Source organism: Chelonia mydas, chromosome 22 (assembly GCF_015237465.2).
Source record: "Chelonia mydas isolate rCheMyd1 chromosome 22, rCheMyd1.pri.v2, whole genome shotgun sequence".
Lineage (NCBI taxonomy): Eukaryota > Metazoa > Chordata > Testudines > Cheloniidae > Chelonia > Chelonia mydas.
The window spans coordinates 6949475-6969049 of record NC_051262.2 but is presented as its reverse complement, the minus strand read 5'-3'; the positions used below and the strand labels follow the sequence as shown (position 1 = coordinate 6969049).

Below are 19575 nucleotides of genomic sequence, written 5' to 3'. Positions count from 1 at the left end.
AGTTCCCTGCCTAGAGAGACCCTATCAGGAGCATGGTCCCCAGCTGGCCTGTGGCTATGGACTTATGGTTAGAGCACCTGTCTGCATAGACCCACACAGCCCACAACTTTCACTGTATCTCTGCAGCCAAAAGTGTGTGTGTGTGGGCGGGTCTAGGCAAAGAGTCCTGGATGACCCCTAGAGCGATCCTGTGGGACTCTACCCATATGGACGCAGCACAGAGCACCTACCCCACATCTGCTAAGAAAAATGGGCCATAGAACGGGGTGCTCTGGGAGCAGGTGCCTAAACTTAGGAAAGTCCAGGCTGTCATGCTGGTTTCTTTTTGGCCCCTCTCTTCTTCGGAATGGGCAGCCGCTGTCCTGCCTGTGGGAGAGCCACTTGGGCCAGGGACTCCCTAGTTTCTCAGGGGTGAAATAGGCTGGGAGGCTGCAGAGCTCTGTGTGATGAGACATAATTGTGTCCCAGGGGAACTGCTGAGAAGCATTTGGCCAGGGGAAGGGCACGTGTCCCAGTGACAACCAGGCCAAGGCCGGACGGTGTGACTGAGGGACGATTGTGTATCTGAGCTGTAACCTTGCCATGGCCCATTCACTGAGGCACAGACGTGTGATTCCTGTGCCATAGAAGGGGGTAATGTCCCCTTTGTTCTGTCCTCCCTCCCACCCTGCTCATGCAGGTGCTTGAAATACAGGCAGGTGTTTCTAATCAATTAGACTAATACAGAGCTGGCTGTGTGGGAGACTTCCTAATTTACACAGGTGTTCACCAGTAAGGCTGGACCCAGTTTAAGGTTTTGCAGTTATAAGATTTCCTAGCTGTTGGGGGGATTTATTCTTTGTATTGTATTACAATAGCATCCCAAATCCATAATGGATACTGGGACCCTGTTGTCCTAGGTGCTGTATTGTATGCGTAATAACAGAGTCACTGCTCCAAACAGCTTAGAATCTAAATACACAAGACAGACTCTGGGTGGGAATAACATACCTAAGGTCACATAGTGGTACCAGGGACAGAACTCAGCTAACCTGACTCCTAGTTTAATGCTCTATCCACCGGGCTACACTGCCTTCAATGCCACAACTTCTCTTGCTAATTTTAATGAGAGTGGATAGTCAATCTCCTGCCCTGCTTTGAAAAAAAAAAAATCTGCATAATAAATAAGAAAACAAAAAGTAGAATTTGGAAGTTTAGACAAACAAATATGGAATGAAATGTTTTAATGAACATAAAACACCTAATGAAATGAAAACAGAGGTTTTGGGGTGGAGCGCAGGTTTTGTGTTTTATTTGCACCCCAGACACTGAGTTACTGCAGGATACCCAGAAAGCCAAACTGACCAGCCTATTGTAATAGTCCCACCTAAAGGAGAAATGCAAAAGATAAAAAGGAACATGCAATCTGGCTGCATGGGAAAATGCAAACGAGACTGGTTTGGGGTTTTTTTGCTGGCTATTCACTGAAGTTAAACAATCCAGCAATTTCCCTACATTCAGCCAAAGCCTGGAGTGCAAGGAAGAACTGGAGAACAATGCAAAGAAAGGAGAGGTAAAAAAAATGAGCTTTTTTTTTTTTTTTTTTTTTTTAAAAACCTTGTAAAGAGGAAAAATCTTTAAAAAAACATGAGTCCCCCCGACCCAAATGGGTGAAAGGTGACAATGTAGATAGAAGCCTATGCCTTAACTTTCTCCATTCCTTCCTTCCATTTAGAACTGGGCTGAGTCCCATGGTACTGGTTCTGGTTACCTGATTGGCTGCGCATATCTCCTGTGGTCAAATGGGCTAGTAGAAGCCATAATGACTTTCTTTTTCAGAGGCAGAAGCAGCAGCTGGGTGTTCTGGTGCAGTACAGAGAAAGGTTGTTTAATATCTCCTCACCCTGAAGACAGCCCAAGATTTTACTGGAGCAGCGATCTCGCCTGGCAGCCTCCCACAAAAACATTAGCTGGGAGAGAGCAAGGATTCCAGATCATGGGACTATTCAGCCAATGAGAAGACAATAAAAGGTAGGATTAAAGTTAAAGGCCAAAGTGTACCTGAATCTTTTGAGGTGCCTAGGTTTTCCTGGAGTTTGTTTAGGATGCGGGGCTGGTTGACTCTGTGCGTTTATGTACAATAGGGTTTTATTAGTTTAAAATCTGCATATGGGTGCTGCCACACTTCTGGCTTGAAGTGGTTTCCATTATATACAGGGTTTACAGTTTGGTTCGATGGCTCTCAGTATCCCCACTATACAAATCGTTCCAGCACCCTTGAATCTACATTTTTTAAAATTTTGTTGCCCTTGTAGTCATAGTGTATGAATCATAAGGATCAGTAATGCTGCTGGCGACACTGGCTGGCTTGTCTGACACACCATGAACAACAGCAAGAACAATTTAAGATGTGATTTCAAACTTGGTTCGCTTATTCTGGATGCCTGAAATTCTGCCTGAAAGGTGTACATTTTGTCAACCTCCATCTGTGTGTGTGTACTTCCCATATTAATCTGTGTAGGCTTTTTGTACATGTTGTTCTGTATCTCTACATGCCAAAAATGCGCAAATGGCAGCCACAGGTCTTGTGTGACGTTTGGAATGGGCAAAATCATGAGCTAGAAGAGGAGAATTTTGCAAGCTGACCTGGGGCAGGGGAGGAGGGAGAGGGGATTTGTGGACAGGGTGGCAAAGTTTAGAATTTGATGGAAAAGCACTTTGAATGCTCAGAGGGTCATACAAAACAAATGGATCAAAATGTACCTGCAAAATGTTGTAGAAGGGTCATTGCTAATTTAGACTAGTCCTAGAGGGGATTAGTGGACATTGCTAATGACTAAGATTCCTTTCTGTCTTCAGTTGCATAAGGGAATAGTAGCGGTCATGGGTATAGGGCCAGGTGCCCCTCTGTGACCAGTGGTGTACAGTGACAAAACAGGCTTCTGAAACCAATGCACTGTTTATTTTAACAATAGGAACAAAGCATTTAGAGAAAAAGGCAGACCTAACTTCTTCAGACACCCCCAGCAGGTGTGTGTCTCAATCCGGTTCCCACAAACAACTCCCTGCTCTCTTGAGAGAGAGACGGACTCGTTTTAGGTTGCTATAGTTTTTTAGTTTTGGGATCCCAGGCTTTTCCCTGTCCTAGTATTGACTCTTAATAATCCTCAAGTGTTTGCAGAAAAGTGGCTTATCTGTACCCATTTTTCTTCGTTTTTGCTTGACAAGGGAATGGGTTAACTATGGGCCTGATTTTGAGCTGAATTTAACTCCTGTTGTCACTACTTTCCATTGATTTCAACCAGAATTGGACAGTGGGCTAATGGGGGTGCTGAAAATCTACATCTCCCACTGAAATTAATGGGAGCTGCCAGGTACTCAGGGCACCTGTAAAATCAGGCCCTAGATCGCGAAGGTATTTTTAAAGTACTCACTATTATAGTATCTAAACACATGATGCAGGATGAAAAGAATCCCTCCTTGTTTGTAAACAAATGGGCTAGAAAGGCCATATCACCATACAAAAGTTGTACTGCGTTAACTACAGTTGAAGCGGTACAAGCCTCCTTTTGTGTGTGCAGATAAGAGCCATTTCTAGGGGTGGGTGAGAGGGCAGCTGCCCTTGGCTCCAGCTTCCAGGGGACACCGAACTGCTTATTCCTGTAGAGGAAGGGGAATAACCTATGCTGGTATTATGTGTGCAGTAGGGGTTGTACCAGTATAACTATCAGTACCATTAACTGACTTAGTCATATACCAGTACAATAGCTGTGTAGACCAGGCCTGGCAGTCCCTGCTGCACAGGTGGGAAAGGGTCAGTCGGATTTGCGGGAAAGCCACATGCAGAATGGTGATTAAAAGGGACAGCAAATGGTCAGAGAATCTCTGTTAAGAAGGATGAAATATCTCAAGGGAAATGTGACGCAATTTCCAGCCAAACGTAGTACATTTTACAAATGCTTTGACCATTAATTAATATCAAAATCTGCAGCCCATTATAGGGCTTTGGCAACACATTTCGCTTCATACTCAAATAATTGGGAGAGTGCCCAAGTGTATTCATAGGCCAACTCCCAGGGCTACAATAAAGGCTATTGTCTTGTGTCAAATAGTAATTTGCCCCTCCTACGTCTCTTTACTCTCTGTATGACCTTTGGAATGGGGCAGTTGCCTTTACCATACATGGAAGAGCATCTTCAAACCTTAGTGCTGAGGTTAGGAGGTATTTTTATTTTTGTAAACCTAAAATATCATTGTTACCAAAAAAATCTGGGAACTAGGACGAAAAAACTCTGCAAACTCAGCCAAGCATTGCAATATGGTTTAGATTTAGTGCGAGAATTATGTCATCACTGAGCCCTGTAGCCCAAGCAGGAACTTCTGGTGTCTCGCATGATGGAAGGTCAGCCTGAACGAAGGGCGACACAGTTTCTTGTTCTAATGACTGACTGTTGGGACCCTAGGAGAACAGCAGGCTCTAGTGTACTAAGCATAGGACTGGGAGCCCACACTCCTTGAGCCAAATTTTCAAAATTCAGCTTCTATTTAGGCACCAGAATGAGGGGCTAGATTTTCGAAAGAGCTCAGTAGCAAGGGTCACATCTTTCCCTGCCCAGAAGTGTCCTGATGAGAGCTGCTGCATGCTGTGCTCTGTTTAAAAAATGTGACCCTGGACTCTGTTTCTGGCTCCACCACTGACTCTTTACCTCTGAGCAAGTCGTTGTGCTTAAGGCACTGAACTAATTCAATTCCCTGCCCTGCGTGACTTTGGCAAAGTCCCTGAATCTCTCTCCATTCCCCACCTATAAAATGGGGATAAAAATACTTTCATTCTCCCCTCACTGTCTTTCTGTGTAGATGAAGTGACCAGCACATAGTTAGACTGGGAGTCTGCCACACAGTTAGGAAGTGAACCCAGATCTGCAGAGATCCAGTCCAGTGCTATAAGCCATCCTTCCTTAGACCTCCAGGTTACACTTCCTTAAAGGTAACATGTAGTAGTTAGGGCAGGGGATTGGGAGCCAAGCCACCTGGGTTATTTCCTGACTCCGCCACTAACTCGTGGTGGTAACTTGGGCCAGTCGCCCTAGTACGTACCCGGGGGCCCTGGGGGGGGGATTTGTACACAGGTAGCTAGCCCAAGCTGCTGCTCCTGCTACCCCCAGCTACACTGCTCTTTTTAGTGCACTTGCTCAAGCAGAGCTAGCATGTGTGTCATGCTGGGAAGTACCCTCCCAGGAGCTGCACAGATGTATTTAGCCTCTTCCTCTGTAAAACCCACTTCGGTGATTTGCTTTGAGGACCTTCAGCGAAAGGCATTGTATACATGCAGAAGTGTTAGCCCTTTAATCACCATTAATAAGGCAGTTATCTTAATAAAAGAACAGATTATGACATGACCGTTGTGTTGCGGTCGAACAGCTGCCATGGATCCACTGAATTATAGATTTGTTAATCCTCAACGAGGGTGTTCCGTTTTGTCGGTGGATTTTTAGTGAACATGTAATAAGTGTCTTACTCAAGTGAATCTCTATTAAATGCATATGTGGAAATCTTAATTTGAAGCATGGCAGGAAAGAAGGACTCGGTTCAATTCATAAAATAGTGTTTAAACCCGGTGGGCTCCAAAATCCATCCAATGCCAAAGCAAACTGTGACCTGTAAACTTCAGGCCAGATATCTCACATGGGATAGAATAAAAAGCCAAGGGGAAAAAAGAAGAGAGTCGGAGGGGAACAGTTTGGCCCTTGAATCTCCAACCCATACAAAGGGGTTTCGTTTCCATTCAGGAAATACAAACCTCTTCTGTGTGGTTCATATTCAAACGGTGTGTGTAAAAGAGTCCCCCTTCTCCCTTCCCAACCTCCTAAGCAGCAGCAACAGCTCTAAGTAACGCTGGCGAGCAGAAGCCAGATCTCGTAGCGAGGTTTAGGACATGTTCTATGCCTCCCTTGAAACGATGGAGGAAAAAGGGACATCAAATGCAATTGCGGTGGCAGAGATGGCTTCATAGGACATGGACTGGACTTTGGCCTAGCAATAGGCCAGTACAGAAGCTCCCGATCTGAGTACCCAATGGTCTGAGGGAAAGGTTGATCTTGTGGTTTAGACACTTGACTAGGAGGTAGGAGACCCGAGTGCCACGCCTGGCTCTGATCCCGACTCCTTGAGTGATTTTGGGCAAGTGTTTTCACCTTTTTGTGCCTTCATGTAGTCCGCCCCGCCCATCAGTAACCTGGGGAGACAACTTCTCTGCCTCACTGGCCTATTGCAAGAGTACATTAATTCATCTTTGTGAGAGGCTCAGGTACTGTGTTGACGGAGGCCATATAAGTGGCTGGATAGTTGCAATCTTTTCAGCTGGCCCTTCTGTGTAGGCACAGCAGTTTGACTCAGCCTGTCAGAGAACACCCCTGCGTTTTGGGGAAGTTCAGATCCAGATTGAAACTCTTCAGGGCTCTAGTACTTATCGTAGGTTCCATAATGTGGGACGTACTTTGTATTCGTTCCGCCTGTATGTAAATATGTCCCTTTGGAAGGGGGGAAGAGGTGATTGGTCCAGATTTCTGCAGCTGGCTGAGCCATCCTCATTTTGAGCAAATAAAATCTAGTAACTGAAGTAGGGGACTGGCACCTGGGTCTTCAGGGTTCTATTCCCACCACTGTCATGGGCACATCTCACTCTGCGTCTGTTCGCTATTTTGTACCCATTTGTTCTCTGATGCATGCTTCAGGCCAGGGATCTTGTTGGCTTTTTGCTGAGCACGTTCTACCTGGTGTGAAAAGGCAGAACCCCTCGTCCAAATCTTACCCTCCTTAAGGTGGCAAAACTCCCTTCTTACATTGCAAGCTGGTCAGGAAAGCAGCCATGTCCACTTCTCTGTCTGTATTGTATCTAGCACAACAAGGCCCAATCCTGACTGGGCCAATGGGCTTTATCCTGATAGAAGTAATAACCATGCTGAATAAGGACTAAGGTCTTGACGATTTGATGCCTAGGAATAAAGGGGGGGGGGGGGGGAGGATAAAACCTATTAGATCATCTAATCCCTTTCCTCAGCTATTGGAGAATTGTTTCCTATATTCCACTCTCCATTGTTTTCTCAAGTCTAATTATAAATGTACCCTGGGGTGGAGATTCCACCTCTGTCCTTGGGAAATTATTCCACAACCTATTAGGTCTCACCATTAGGAGTTTTTCCTGATATTCAGCCTAAATTTTCCCTTTCCTAATTTCATCCCATGACTCCTCGTTATACCCGCCCCCTTCTATTGTCCTAAATAATTCCACTTTCTGTAATGTTTATTTGCTCTGTATATCATGAGCAGTTTATGTTCTCTCCCTCACCCCCTCTTAATCATTTTCTCCTGAGTCAGTCCCTCCAGCCCCCTCTTCATTTTTGTGGTGGTTCTTGGAATCCCAGCTGGTGACAGTATTCATTACAATAACATCACTACCTTCAATGACTGTGAGAGATATTTGGGGGTTCAACCCAGAGCAATAAAGGATTGTGTCACTTCCTACTCTGCAACTCTGGCTGTCTTCAATGCTATGCTGTTGTGGTTCACAGCCCGGACACCAACAGCCAACCTACAAGCATGCAAGTCACAGGCTGGGTTCTACAGCCCGGTTACCTTTTGCAGAGACTCCATACACTCCTCCAGTCCCAAATTTCTCCTAAATTGTCTGCACTGTAGTGTCAAGTCCTGCTGACTGTAGCATAGTCAGAACCTTACATTTGTTGCCCCTTTAAAGAGTCAGTACACTGCTCCTCATTCATTCAACTGGGCTTGACAAACACTTTCATTTCTAGCACAGCACTGCTCAAAAGCAAAACAAGTTTATTAAACAAAAAGTCCTAGCTTTAAGTGATACCAAGTATCAGGGGCCAAGACAGAAATGGTTACAAACAAAAACAGACTTCTAAACTAAAACTTAACTTCAGCAAGTTACAATCTTTCTCACCTGTATTCAGTGCCCAGAGACTTCCTCCCCCTTGCATGAAGGGCCCAGTATTCTGTGATTTCAAGAGGTCTGGCCTCTTGAACCCCCACCCCCAAGTGATGGATACCCCCTATGGGGGCGGGGGTCTCTCTCCTTTCTTTTTATAGTGCAATATGCCTTTGAAATGTATTCTTTGAAAAGTAAACCCCGATAAAGTTCCTTTTCCCTGCTGGCTGTGGACACCTGGCTGTCAAGGGTAGATTCCAGGGTGTCCTCTCCCCCACTGGTGATTTTTACAATGCCAATGATCACTCCCTGCAACCGCCAATGCAAATGAATAGCCCATTAAATTTGGCCACACTTGATCTGAGGTGTTGGCCTCTTTTCTTTGTTAGGAGAAAACCTGTTTTTCAACTCCCCCTGGCATGTCTGGTTTGTACACCTTTTAATCACAGACTTTAAAGCATCATACCAGTGAATAGCCATAAATCCTCATATAGTGTTATACGTACCTTTCACAATGATAATCAATCACCAGTGTGTCATTAGTTTTCAGAAAAGGCATAGTCAATACACTTATAATACAGTATTGTATACAGTCAGTTAATTCATTTATCTATCATTTGAGGTTCAGACGCCTTGTCTCTATAGTTAAGAGGCTAGCTGCCCCACTGTAGGTTGATGGCTTTGTTTACCTTTTATATAAATGTACCTTGTGACGGGGTGCTCTACTCACCGCTAGGATGGCGCCTCCTCCTGGTTGTTCTGGGGGATAGCTCACAAGGTCAACACCCCGTCCCACAGTTGCACTCTGTCTCTCTAGCCCCTCTCTAACTCCACAAGCTGCTGTTGCCTTGTCATGACTCAGCCCTCCGGCCAGGTCACTATCTGCATTGTCCCTTTCTGGGGTATCAGAGTTGCCCTTCAGCAGTCCTAGGCAGTCTTCCCATTCACTGGGAGTGGTGCCATTCCCTCAGTGGCTGGCAGGGAAACCCGGGCCCACACTCTACCCCGGGTTCTGCTTCAGGGACACTCTAAAAAGCAGGCAAGGTCTGTTCTCTTCTAGGCCTTACTGCCTTTGCCTGAGCCCTTTCCTACCTTCCTGGCTGCCCCCGGGCTTTACCAGCCCAAATTCACCTCCCTTCTCCCAGGGCGTGACTGCAGATTTTCCCAGCAGCCCTCTCTGCTTCCCATTTCCTGCCTTGTTAGTCCCAGCCCAGCTGATTCATCCTCAACTGGGCTTCTTCATTCAATCTGGGGATTACTTAGCCACCTGGTTCCTCTCAGCTGTGGCCTGTTGGGTTAATTAGTTGCCTTCTTTGTCTTCATTTACCCTTTCAGGGAAAGTGTGGGGTGGACACCCAATCACAGACTTCCTTTGTTTCTGTTAAAAAAACCAGGTTGATCAGACAAGCAAATACATGTCTTTAGCTAAGACAGACTTTGCTTATGAATTGCTTTCCAAACCAAATTTTAAAAACATACTTCTGGCACATATCCATAACTCTTTGGACACACCCCATACATAGATCACACAAGAATACTAATGGTCAGAAAGTTATGAGTTTTCCAATGATATATTACATGCCACCATTTGGGTATGTATACATGACAACAGTGTGCTAGGTGTAGTGACTATGTCAGGCCTCAGAAGAGTGGCTCATGCAGAGCAGTGAACCACTAATGGTCCTCAGTGTCATACGATGTGATTTCTCTTAATCGGTCATGGACACCATTCTGGATATGGCATACCTGCAGGGGTGCCGGAACCAGAGGGCCCAGGGGGCCCATGGTCCTCTAACTTTTTGAAAGTGGAAGGGCCTGGTCTGTCCACTTTTCACCACAGGCCTCCCTCCCTTCCCATCTCCCACTCAGCCAGGTTGGCAGCTGGAGCCCATCTGGGGAGCCCGGGCACAATGGGGCACCGTGCCGCGGATCCTCCCCCTGCCTGGGATAGGGGCGAGGACCGAGAGCAGCCCCCAGCTCATGTCTCCGCTCCCCGTGCCCCCTGCCCAGGGCAGGTGGAGGGTCCGCGTTGTGGCTCCCCACAACGTCCTGGCTGGGCTGCAGTTCTGAGGTCCTGTCCCTCAGTTGGAGCTGGGGCGGGGAGAGCCACGTGGGCAGCTGTAAGGAGCTGTAAACCCTCCACCTGCCCTGGGTGGGGGGGTCCGCAAGGTGGAGACACAGGCCAGGGGCTGCTCTCAGACACACACACCCCCACCCCTATCTCTGGCAGGTAGATGGTCCATGGCTCCCGGCCTGCTCTGGCTTCTGGCTTGTCTGGGGCCCCAGGCAGAAGGGGCAGGGCGGGGCCATGGGAGGGCCTCTGGCCCCCCCACTTTTGGAAAGGCTCTGCCACCCCTGAATACCTGCCTAGGTACATATGCCATGTCTTCCCTGTGGAACACATAGGACCTAGGATGCACCTCCAGGTCACAGAGAGGATGCCCTTTTGAGGAATATATGCTGGGGCTTCGTTTTCAAATGTATGCCTTAATAGGGTGTCCAAATCCACCCTTTAGATTTTAAGATCATGTAGATGCCACCACAAAGCCATAGAATGGGTAAATGAAAATGTGAGCACCCAAACGTAAAATTTGAACTTCCTATTGCATTGCCTACATTTGAAAGTTGGGCTCTATACGCCCAAAGGCATCGAAACAGTTAGGAGTTGAAGTTCAGGGCATGTTAGCAAAAGTGCTTCATATAATTAAGGAAACAGCTAGAACCAGGCGAATAGTGGGGAAAATCTGTTTTGTGGACATTCATTTGTGTTCTAAAACGAATTTAGATTCAGCTGCATTCGCGAGCTTTTGATGTTCATTTCCTGGGAATATGCGAGGGGAATTCCTAGTGTGAATCCTGTTCTGTGACTGGTTAGGCAGCAGGTGAGACCACTGCCAGTCCTGCTAGCCAGTATTGTTTCTTTGTGCTCTCCTATCTGTCTGTTGTCTCTTGTCTTATACATAAATTGTAAGCTTTTGAAAACAGGGACCTTCTCTTTGTTCTGTGTTTGTACAGCGCCTAACACAATGAAGTCCCAGGCCATGACTGGGGCTCTGGGGGGCACTATGGCAACACAAATTAATAAGAAAGTGAGTTTTATGCTTGAATCCTCCATTCTATAAATGCAAAATTCTAATTATGTATTTTGCTGCACTATTCACAGCTTTAGTTCTGAGTTTTCCAACCAGCAAACAAAATCCACACCGTGTGACCTATGTAACTAACCAATGCCACATGAAGCTTGAATATCAAGTATTGTAAACAATTGCTTGACAGTTTGGGGGATAAGTCTATGTCCGTTTATGGAATCCATTTTGGTTTTGCAAATGCCACATATTTCAAACTCCATTTTGAATGTCACCTTTGAGCGTGGATTTTGTTGTAGGAACGTCACACTTAGTGGAGAGACTGTGTCTGGGAAGCTGTGACAGAGGAATCAGGGGGCCACCAACTAATCTGCAATGGGTTTGCTACCAGCGGGGCCATTGACTTTGTGAGGACCCTAAGGAAGAGTGTATTCAAGAGTTTGTTGTGTGTCCATAGACATGTGATTCTCTTGTGCTTCTTTAAGAGTACAATGTGTGTGCGTGCGCACATATGTGTGAGAAGTTCCTTTGCTAAGCCTGTGTTTCCTTCATTTACTACCACATTGTAACTAGGAAACAAGAGCTCTCACAGCCAGACAGACTAAGGGGAAATGTGTTTAAGCAACTGGGGGACTTGGGAGGACTGAGGCACTGGTTTCAGGGTCTCGGCATCCAGGCTGCAGGGTCCCACTCCCCAAAAAGGGTGTCAGAAACAGCATCTGCACCTGACCATGCACTTGAGGGACCCAGAGCTAGGAACGGTGATCAGTTGTTACCCAGAGCCAGGGGCTTGGAAGCATGTGGGATCCAGTGGTTGGATCCAAACCAAGACTAGTGTCTGTCCAGAGAATGAGACTGGGCCAGGCTGTGACAGATGGTTATTGACACAGAGGGAAACTTTTGTGAATAACTTCAGATTCAGGAATATCACCATCTGCTAATGAAAAGAAAAACATGTACAATTTGGCATAATACATTATTTGTTAGCAATTATTCACTTGGCAACAATGTTTTTGAGCTGTGTTCCTGGTTATCCCTTAAAAACTATTTAACGTTGTGGTCACAAATGGAGCAAAATGTAAAGTATTTGAATAGAACAGAGGTAGAGAAGGGAAGTGGAGGAATGAAATTAATTCAGATGCATGGGTTGACCAGAAGTGTTTAATGTCAATTGTTCATGATGGGGTGTTTGTGATTGGGGGGGGGGGGGGGAATGTGATACCATCTCAGATCACAGAACTTTCAGATAAATAGGGTTTTACTGTGTGAGTGGGGAGAATGGGAGTTGGCGGTATAAGCACAGAGGAAGCAAATGGGGACATGTGTCTATGGTAGGCTCAGATGAACAGGAAGGTCCTCTGTTACTGATGGGAAAAGCTTTTGCTTCACCTTGCTGCTGTCTGTCCTTCAGCTCAACATAGTGTCCTATTTTTACCATGTTTTCCCTGGGGCAATTTTGTAAGACTAAGACACGGTCTGAACAGCCACAAGCCTGTTTTACCTCACTGAGCCTATCCTTATCCTGAAATCGGAATTCATCACCCCGCCGATACCTTGTTTTAACGAGTAGGTTGTCTGTCTGCTGATGCTACAATGGTAACAGAACCTCTGACTTCTTCACAAAGTGCCTGTCATATTACGGAAAAGTGATTGGGGCCAGAGTTCTTGTATGGGCAGTGCCCTTGTTATGAATAACCAGGCAGATGCAGAGGGCTGTGGTGGATGTCTTTACTGTAACTCTCAACTCAGCTGCCTACTTGACATTCACTTGAGGAGTGCGCCCAATAATGGTGGATGAATCCAGGAAAAGGAGGATAATCATGGAGGCATCTTGTAGATGGCTGTGTTATGCCTGCCCTGAGTTGTTATTCTGGATGAGACTAATTGTCCATGTAGCCTACTATCTTGTCTCTGACAGTGGCCAGCACCAGGTATTCCAGAGGAAAGTGCAAGGAACCCCATAATGTACAATTATGGAATAACCTGTCCCTCAGGGAAGTTTCTTCCTGACCCCCAGCAATGAGTGGTTGCCTCATTCCCTGGAGCATAAGGATATTTTCTTTAAAAATTATTATCCTAGCTAAGGTAGCTGGGGATGTTCTCATGTCCAAACCTTTCTCGGATTCTGCTAAACTGATGGCCTCAGTGATAACATGTGGATGTCACAGGAAATAAGTTAGTATTATGTTGAAATATCCTTTATTAATGGTAGATTCAAGGAGTGAAATAGGTTACCACTGTGGATATTTGTGCCCCTGGAAGTTACAAGTTAAAAGCCAGCAAAATGATGGACTTGTGACAAGCCAGGACAGTGGACATCTCTCTTGTAGATTTGGGATCTGCTATACCCTGTTAGAAGAGCTGTGGGGTTGCTTAACACTTTTTCAGTTCTTCTGACAAGTGTCTGTCTTCACTTATGATAGAGGCTTTGGTCCTCGTATCCAACAGTAACAGAATCTTGCCTAGGGAGTTGTCCGTGGCACATGGTCAAAGATGTTTGCGTGGCGTAAGCCATGCTGAATGTCAAGTCATGTCGTCTTTCTGTGGCTCAGTTTCCCATATGGGAAATGGGGATAATGCTTCCTTTCCCCATCCTTTTCTGCCTGGTCTCGGACGGTGCCTCTAGGTGTTGTACACCCTCTCCGTGGCAACTACGGTTCTTGGGTGTATGAACACGCCCAATGAGGACAGTGTTAGAGACACATGAAAGTAAACTCCCTTTAACAAGCCAGTGCAGCTAATTGAGTACATCTCCCTGTTGTTTTCTTTGTTACCCATGATGATTTATGACTCTCCCCTAACCTCCACCAGTTCCCACTGCTCTGATCTCTCCAAGGCCTTTTTTTATATATATATCCTTCCTTGGGTGTTTGCTACTTTTCCAACCAAGATGCTATCCACAAATCAGATCATGGTGGAATTTACACCAAAAAACTGGACACAGATGGAAATGAAGCATCCAGGTGAGGTACTTAGCTTTTGCATTTAGTCAAAAAAATCCTCTGAAAATGCTTGAACACCTGGCCTGGACTGCACCTGGAAGCAATCCCTTCTGTAAGCCTGAAAGATGCTTCACCGGTGGGACTGAAGAAGTCTGCAGTGAACACCAGTTGCCTGTGGACCAGTGTCTTCTGATGATTGATCCCACTTGCCTATACACAAGACTCTGTCCCACCCATGTGCTATGTTGTTGTTCTCCTTGATGGGTTGTGTTTGACAGCCTAGCTCTAAGGGCCTTTTTTGTGTGTGTGTGTGAGTACCCTGTGTGGCAGCTGCCAGTTAACTGGGGGTAGAGGATGGCTGGCTGAATAACTCTTTCTTCTCGTTCTTGTCCACGGTTTCTCGGCACCCAGAGAGGACACATCAAGCCTTATGCAATAGCTCACTGGTGCAGTTTCACTTGGGATTGGCTGGTTTCTGTAAAGTGCTTTGAAATGTTAGGCAAGAATTTGAAATATGCTGGAAGTACAGCAAAGCGTGATCACCTTGACATTGTTACAACTCCTCCCAACCCATCCAACATTACAGTACTGGTGATGCTGTATGGAATCTGGGGGACACTTGTGGATATGAATATCAAAACTGTAAAATTGCAATGCATTATGCCAGATATGCCATGTAAGATATCTGAAAAAATGTTATAATTTGCCAGATATGATCATCTCATTTATATGTGTATCACCTTTGTATTTTGGGTTATAGATATGTATGTATGTCTGTATTTCAAATTTGGCCTATGCTTCTGGGTGACACCCCCAGAGAGTTTGGCATTAGCACTGCCTAGCCATTAAGGACCAACAGCTATACAATTGACCCACTGAGAGAAGGCAGATACACTTTGTGACTCAGCAAAGCACGCAGGGGCATGCCTATGGACAGAACTCTAAGGCCTCCAAGCCATGTGCTGGGCAGTTTGTGTTGGAAACAAAGGAAGCACAGGCCACATGGCAAAAGACTATAAAAGGCAGCTGCATCTTCTCCATTTTGTCTTCAATCCTGTTTCTTACCTCTGGAGGAACTTAGATACAAACAGAAGCTCTGAATAAAGGACTGAATGACCCATCCAAGCTGTGGATGTGATCCAGAGGGACTTTTAAACCAGCAAACTCGCCACTACTGCTAGGAACCTGATATGTGGACTTTGAAGTCTTTGTATATGTGTGACTGTTTTACCATTTAACATCTCTCTTCTTGTTTTTTCTTCTTTCTTTATAATAAACCTTTAGTTTTAGATACTAAAGGATTGGCTGGCAGCATGGTATTTTGGGTAAGAGCCAGACCTATACTGACCTGGTAATGTGGCTGACCTTTTGGGGTCAGAAGAACATTTTGAATATGTGAGCAGAGTTTTTTAAATAACTTCTCACTGTACTGGACCTAGGTGCTGATTGGGAACCAGAGAGCTGGAACACAATAAAGTGGGGGCTGTGTGATTTCTTTTTTGCTTCTTGGTAACCAGTGTGGGGGATCAGAAGCACAGTTTGTGACTGGTTGGGGAGTTTAACTTCAATGTTACCCACCAGTCTTGGGAGTATCTACTCTCCCTTTTGCAGCCTGCCCTGACCTTGGCATTTCCAGTGTGGGCTGCCCCAGACACCACTGGTCATAGTACCCACTAAGCTGTCTGAGATTTCTGCTCTCAGCTGTTCATGGTCTGTAAACCACCTTTTTCTTCCCTTTGGGAATTCCTAGAATCACAGAAATTAGAGATGGAAAAGATCTATGAGGTCATCTGGTTCATCCACCTCCTCCTGGGGCAGATTTGTTCCCTACACTATATTTTCCTGTATTTTGTCCAGTTTTCAGTGATTTAAGCAATGGGGCTTCCATCATTTCCCTTTGGGGACTGTTCCACAGCCTGGCAGACCTCTCACCATTAGGAAAGTTTTTCCTAATGTTCGACCTAACCGTTCCATTTCTTAACTCCATCTCCTGGAACGGCGAGGAATACAAAATATAGAATTTTGTTGAGAATTAGTTACATGAGACCTTCTATCATCTTACTCTCTAGGTGTCAATCTTACATTTGTGATTTACCCTTTTCATGCCAGTCAAGTGAACATAAGAACAGCCATACCAGGTCAGACCAATGGTCCATCTAGCCCAGTGTCCTGTCTTCTGTCAGTGACCAATGCCAGGTGCTTCAGTAGGAATGAACAGAGCAGGCAATCATCGAATGATCCATCCCGCTGTCGCCTACTCCCACCTTCTGGCAGTCAGAAGCTGGGGACACCCAGAGCATGGGGCTGTGTCCCTGACTATGTTGGCTAATAGCCATTGATGGACCTATCCTCCAGGAACTTGTCTCGTTCTTTTTTGAACCCTGTTATAGTTTTGGCCTTCACAACCACCCTGGCAACATGTTCCCCAGGTTGTCTATGCTTTGTGTGAAGAAATACTTCCTTTTGTTTGTTTTCAACCTGCTACCTATTAATTTCATTGTTTGTTTTCAACCTGCTACCTATTAATTTCATTTCAACTTCTGTTATGTAAAAGAGTAAATAACACTTCCTTATTCGCTTGCTCCACACTAGTCATGATTTTACAGACCTCTATCATATCCTCTATTAGTCATCTCTTTCCAAGCTGAGTCTTTTTAATCTCTCCTCATGTGGAAGCTGTTCCTTACCCTTAATCATTTTTGTTGCCCTTCTCTGTACCTTTTCCAAGTCTAAAATAACGTTTTTGAGATGAGGCGACCAGAACTGCAAGCGATATCCAAGGTGTGGGCGTACAATGGAATTCTAGATTGGCATTATGATATTTTCTGACTTCTTATCCATCCCCTCTGGTCCAGTGGAAACCGCACCAAGTGTTGCACCCCGTTTGCCCAGGTACAAGTCTGTTCTACGCTGTCTTGTTGCTGATGATTTGAATTTAATGTTGCTAAAAGGCAGTAGCGTGACAGAGTCAAAACTTTTATCCATGAAATAGGGCCGGCCAGAGCAGAAGCAGTGTAGCTGTCCCGTCCCTTAGCTGAGCAGCTGGGGTTGGCTGATGAGTGATTACTTGAACGAGTTGGCAGTAAATTATAAACAGGCAGGATGCTTATTAATTAAACTGATAGAACGGTAGAGAACGTTACGGTCTTCTGAATACCTGGGAGCACTTGCAGTTCTACCCCTGTCCCTGAGGCTGTCTCAGAGCCTTTCCGTAACCTAGTCTGTCTCCTCTGGGTAACAGAGGTGAACTCTCGGCCATTGCTCCTAGGTAGCTGGGCCTTACGTTTTCAGCTACCTGATAGCTGCCACCTCTGCCCCTTTCAGTCAATCCCAGTGTTTTCACACAAAGCACACTTAACCTGCGGATCTTGATGCTGTAAGATATCACTGGGGCCAAGACTAGCAGGGTTCAATGAAGGATTGATCACTATATATGGATAACAAGAATATCCACATTTGTTGCAGTTAGGGCTTAAAAATTCCGAGGTTTGGAAGGCCACCCACTTCAGGACATAAGCCAATTTCTAATTGCTGAAGATCAGGAAGAAAATTTCTCTGTGAGCCGGTTATTCCATCACGGACTTTTGCAGGATTTCTTCCACATTCCCCTGAAGTATCTGCTGTTGGCCACTGTTGAGGTCAGAATATTGAATGAGATGGACCATTGGTCTGATCCAGTTTGACAGCTGTTTTATTTAGGCTTTGCCTCTGCTTAAACATCCCCATCAGGAAGTAGGTGTTTCCTTTCCCGCTTCTTCTTCTTCCTGTATTACTTGAGAAGCTATTGATTTTTCTGTTTGGGGGAGGGGGAGTTAATCCTGTCTGTGCTGCCCTTGCCACTTACCTGACAGGGTGACTCTATCTACTTTAGTGTAAAACGCAACCTGCTAAATGGATCAGTCACTATAGGGTAAAGCCGCTTCCCAGGACTAATCTTGTATTCATTCTGGAGAGCCCTCTGCCTTGGATGGTTTAGAGTAGACCACAAATCCTGCATCTTGGCAGGGGTTTAGACTAGATGACCCTTGCGGTCCCTCCTCACCCTGTGGTTCTGTGATTCTATAATTAATTCTTTCAACATTTGCTTTGTTTTATTTGTGTAACGAAAAACGGTAGTGTAATTTTAAGAAATGTAGCACAATTTGGCCAAAGAGGAGCCAGTGGAAGAGTAAGTGAAAACAGTGAAAGCTAGTAATAATTAAGGCTGTGATTTAGTCATGGAAGTCACAGAATCCGTGACTTCCAAAGACCTCCGTGACTTCAGCCAGCACCAGCTGGGAGCTGCAAGATACCCCTGCTGCCCCGGGTGCCGGGAGCCCCACACAGCTCCCAGCCACTGCAGGTGGCAAGGGGGACCCCCGCGGGTGGCAGGGGGGACCCCCGCTCTCCCTGGCTGCCCTGGGCGACAGGGGGAACCCCAGAACTCATGGTGGCTGCTGGTGGCAGGGGGAACCCCCGCAGCTCCAGGCCACTGTGGGTGGCATGGGGACCCCCATAGCTCCCTGCTGCCATGGGTGGCAGGGGGAACCCTTGCAGCTTCCGGCCACCCTAGCGGCAGGGGGGACCCCCACTGCTCCTGGCCGCCCCAGGCGACGGGGGAACTGCAGAGCTCCTGGCGGCTGTTGGTGGCAGGAGGAATCTCCACAGATCCAGGCTGCCGTGGGTGGCAGGGGGGACCGCCGCAGCTCAGAGCCACCAGCAGAGCCGGACCCTGGAGCTTCGAGCCAACACGGGTGGTGGGGGCCCCTGTAGCTCCCAGCCCACACGCAGCTGTCCAGGCTTAGTCCCCATTATGTCAGGGATATTTTTAGTAAAATTCAGGGACAGGTCATGGGCTTCCATGAAATTTTCATTATTGCCCATGCCCTGTCCATGACTTTTACTAAAAATATCCATGACAAAATCTTAGCCTTAGTGATAATACGTATAGCTTGGCTGGACAAAAGATGAAACAGGAGACCCATTTAAGTATTTCCAAGAGCCAAATGCCAAGAAGGGTGAGAAATTGCTTAGGCCGGGACAAGAGGACGGAATCAGGAGTAATGGGATGGAATCAGACAGAATGTCAGGGCATGTTTCCTAATGGTCAGTTTTGTGCAACTATGGAACGGTCTCCCAAGATGAGTGGTGGAACCTCTAAGTCAGGGAATAAAACGTAGGGAACAATCTTGCATTCACCACCTGGGGTGGATCAGATGTTCTAGCAGGTCTTTTCCATCCCTCACTTGCATTGTCCTCAGTCTTACTGTAACTGGTGTGGGACGGGATGAGTGGACGAGCGAGTTTGTTGGGGCAGGGAATCACAGCCCAGGTGTTGGGAGACAAAGCCAATGAACATGACTAAACAGCTTCATAAAGCAGAACCACGGCTGGGTGAATCAGAGTCAGACTTTCCTGCAGGAATGTCCGATAATGGTGTGCACACAATTGAGATCACATTTTTAGCAGGAGCTGGCTGCAATATGAGACTCAGTCATCTGGCAGCACGTTGCTTATTGCTGTCTCCGAGGCAACCCTTGGACATTGTGCATGTTGTCTTCTCTCTTACTGTAAGCCCGGCAGATGTGAAAGGCTTTACCCATGCCAGTGAACCTTTACCGGTCAGCTCTGCTGTGAC

General features: G+C 46.2%; 1 protein-coding gene across 4 annotated transcripts in view; it reads left to right on the top strand.

Annotated features, from left to right (window-relative positions):
- The window catches only part of ZBTB44 (zinc finger and BTB domain containing 44), a 148085-nt gene that overhangs the window by 78359 nt on the left and 50151 nt on the right, over nt 1-19575 (top strand). For 2 of the 4 annotated variants that reach the window (XR_006287098.1, XM_043534250.1), the window contains exon 6: nt 1819-2010. Coding sequence is in view for 1 of the 4 variants with exons in the window: in XM_043534250.1 (XP_043390185.1) it covers nt 1819-1996 (178 nt within the window). In the remaining 3 variants the exon portion in view is untranslated. Of the gene's footprint in view, nt 1-1818; nt 2011-19575 lie in introns of those variants that run through there. The other 2 variants (XR_005222889.2, XR_006287097.1) reach the window with 2 other exon arrangements.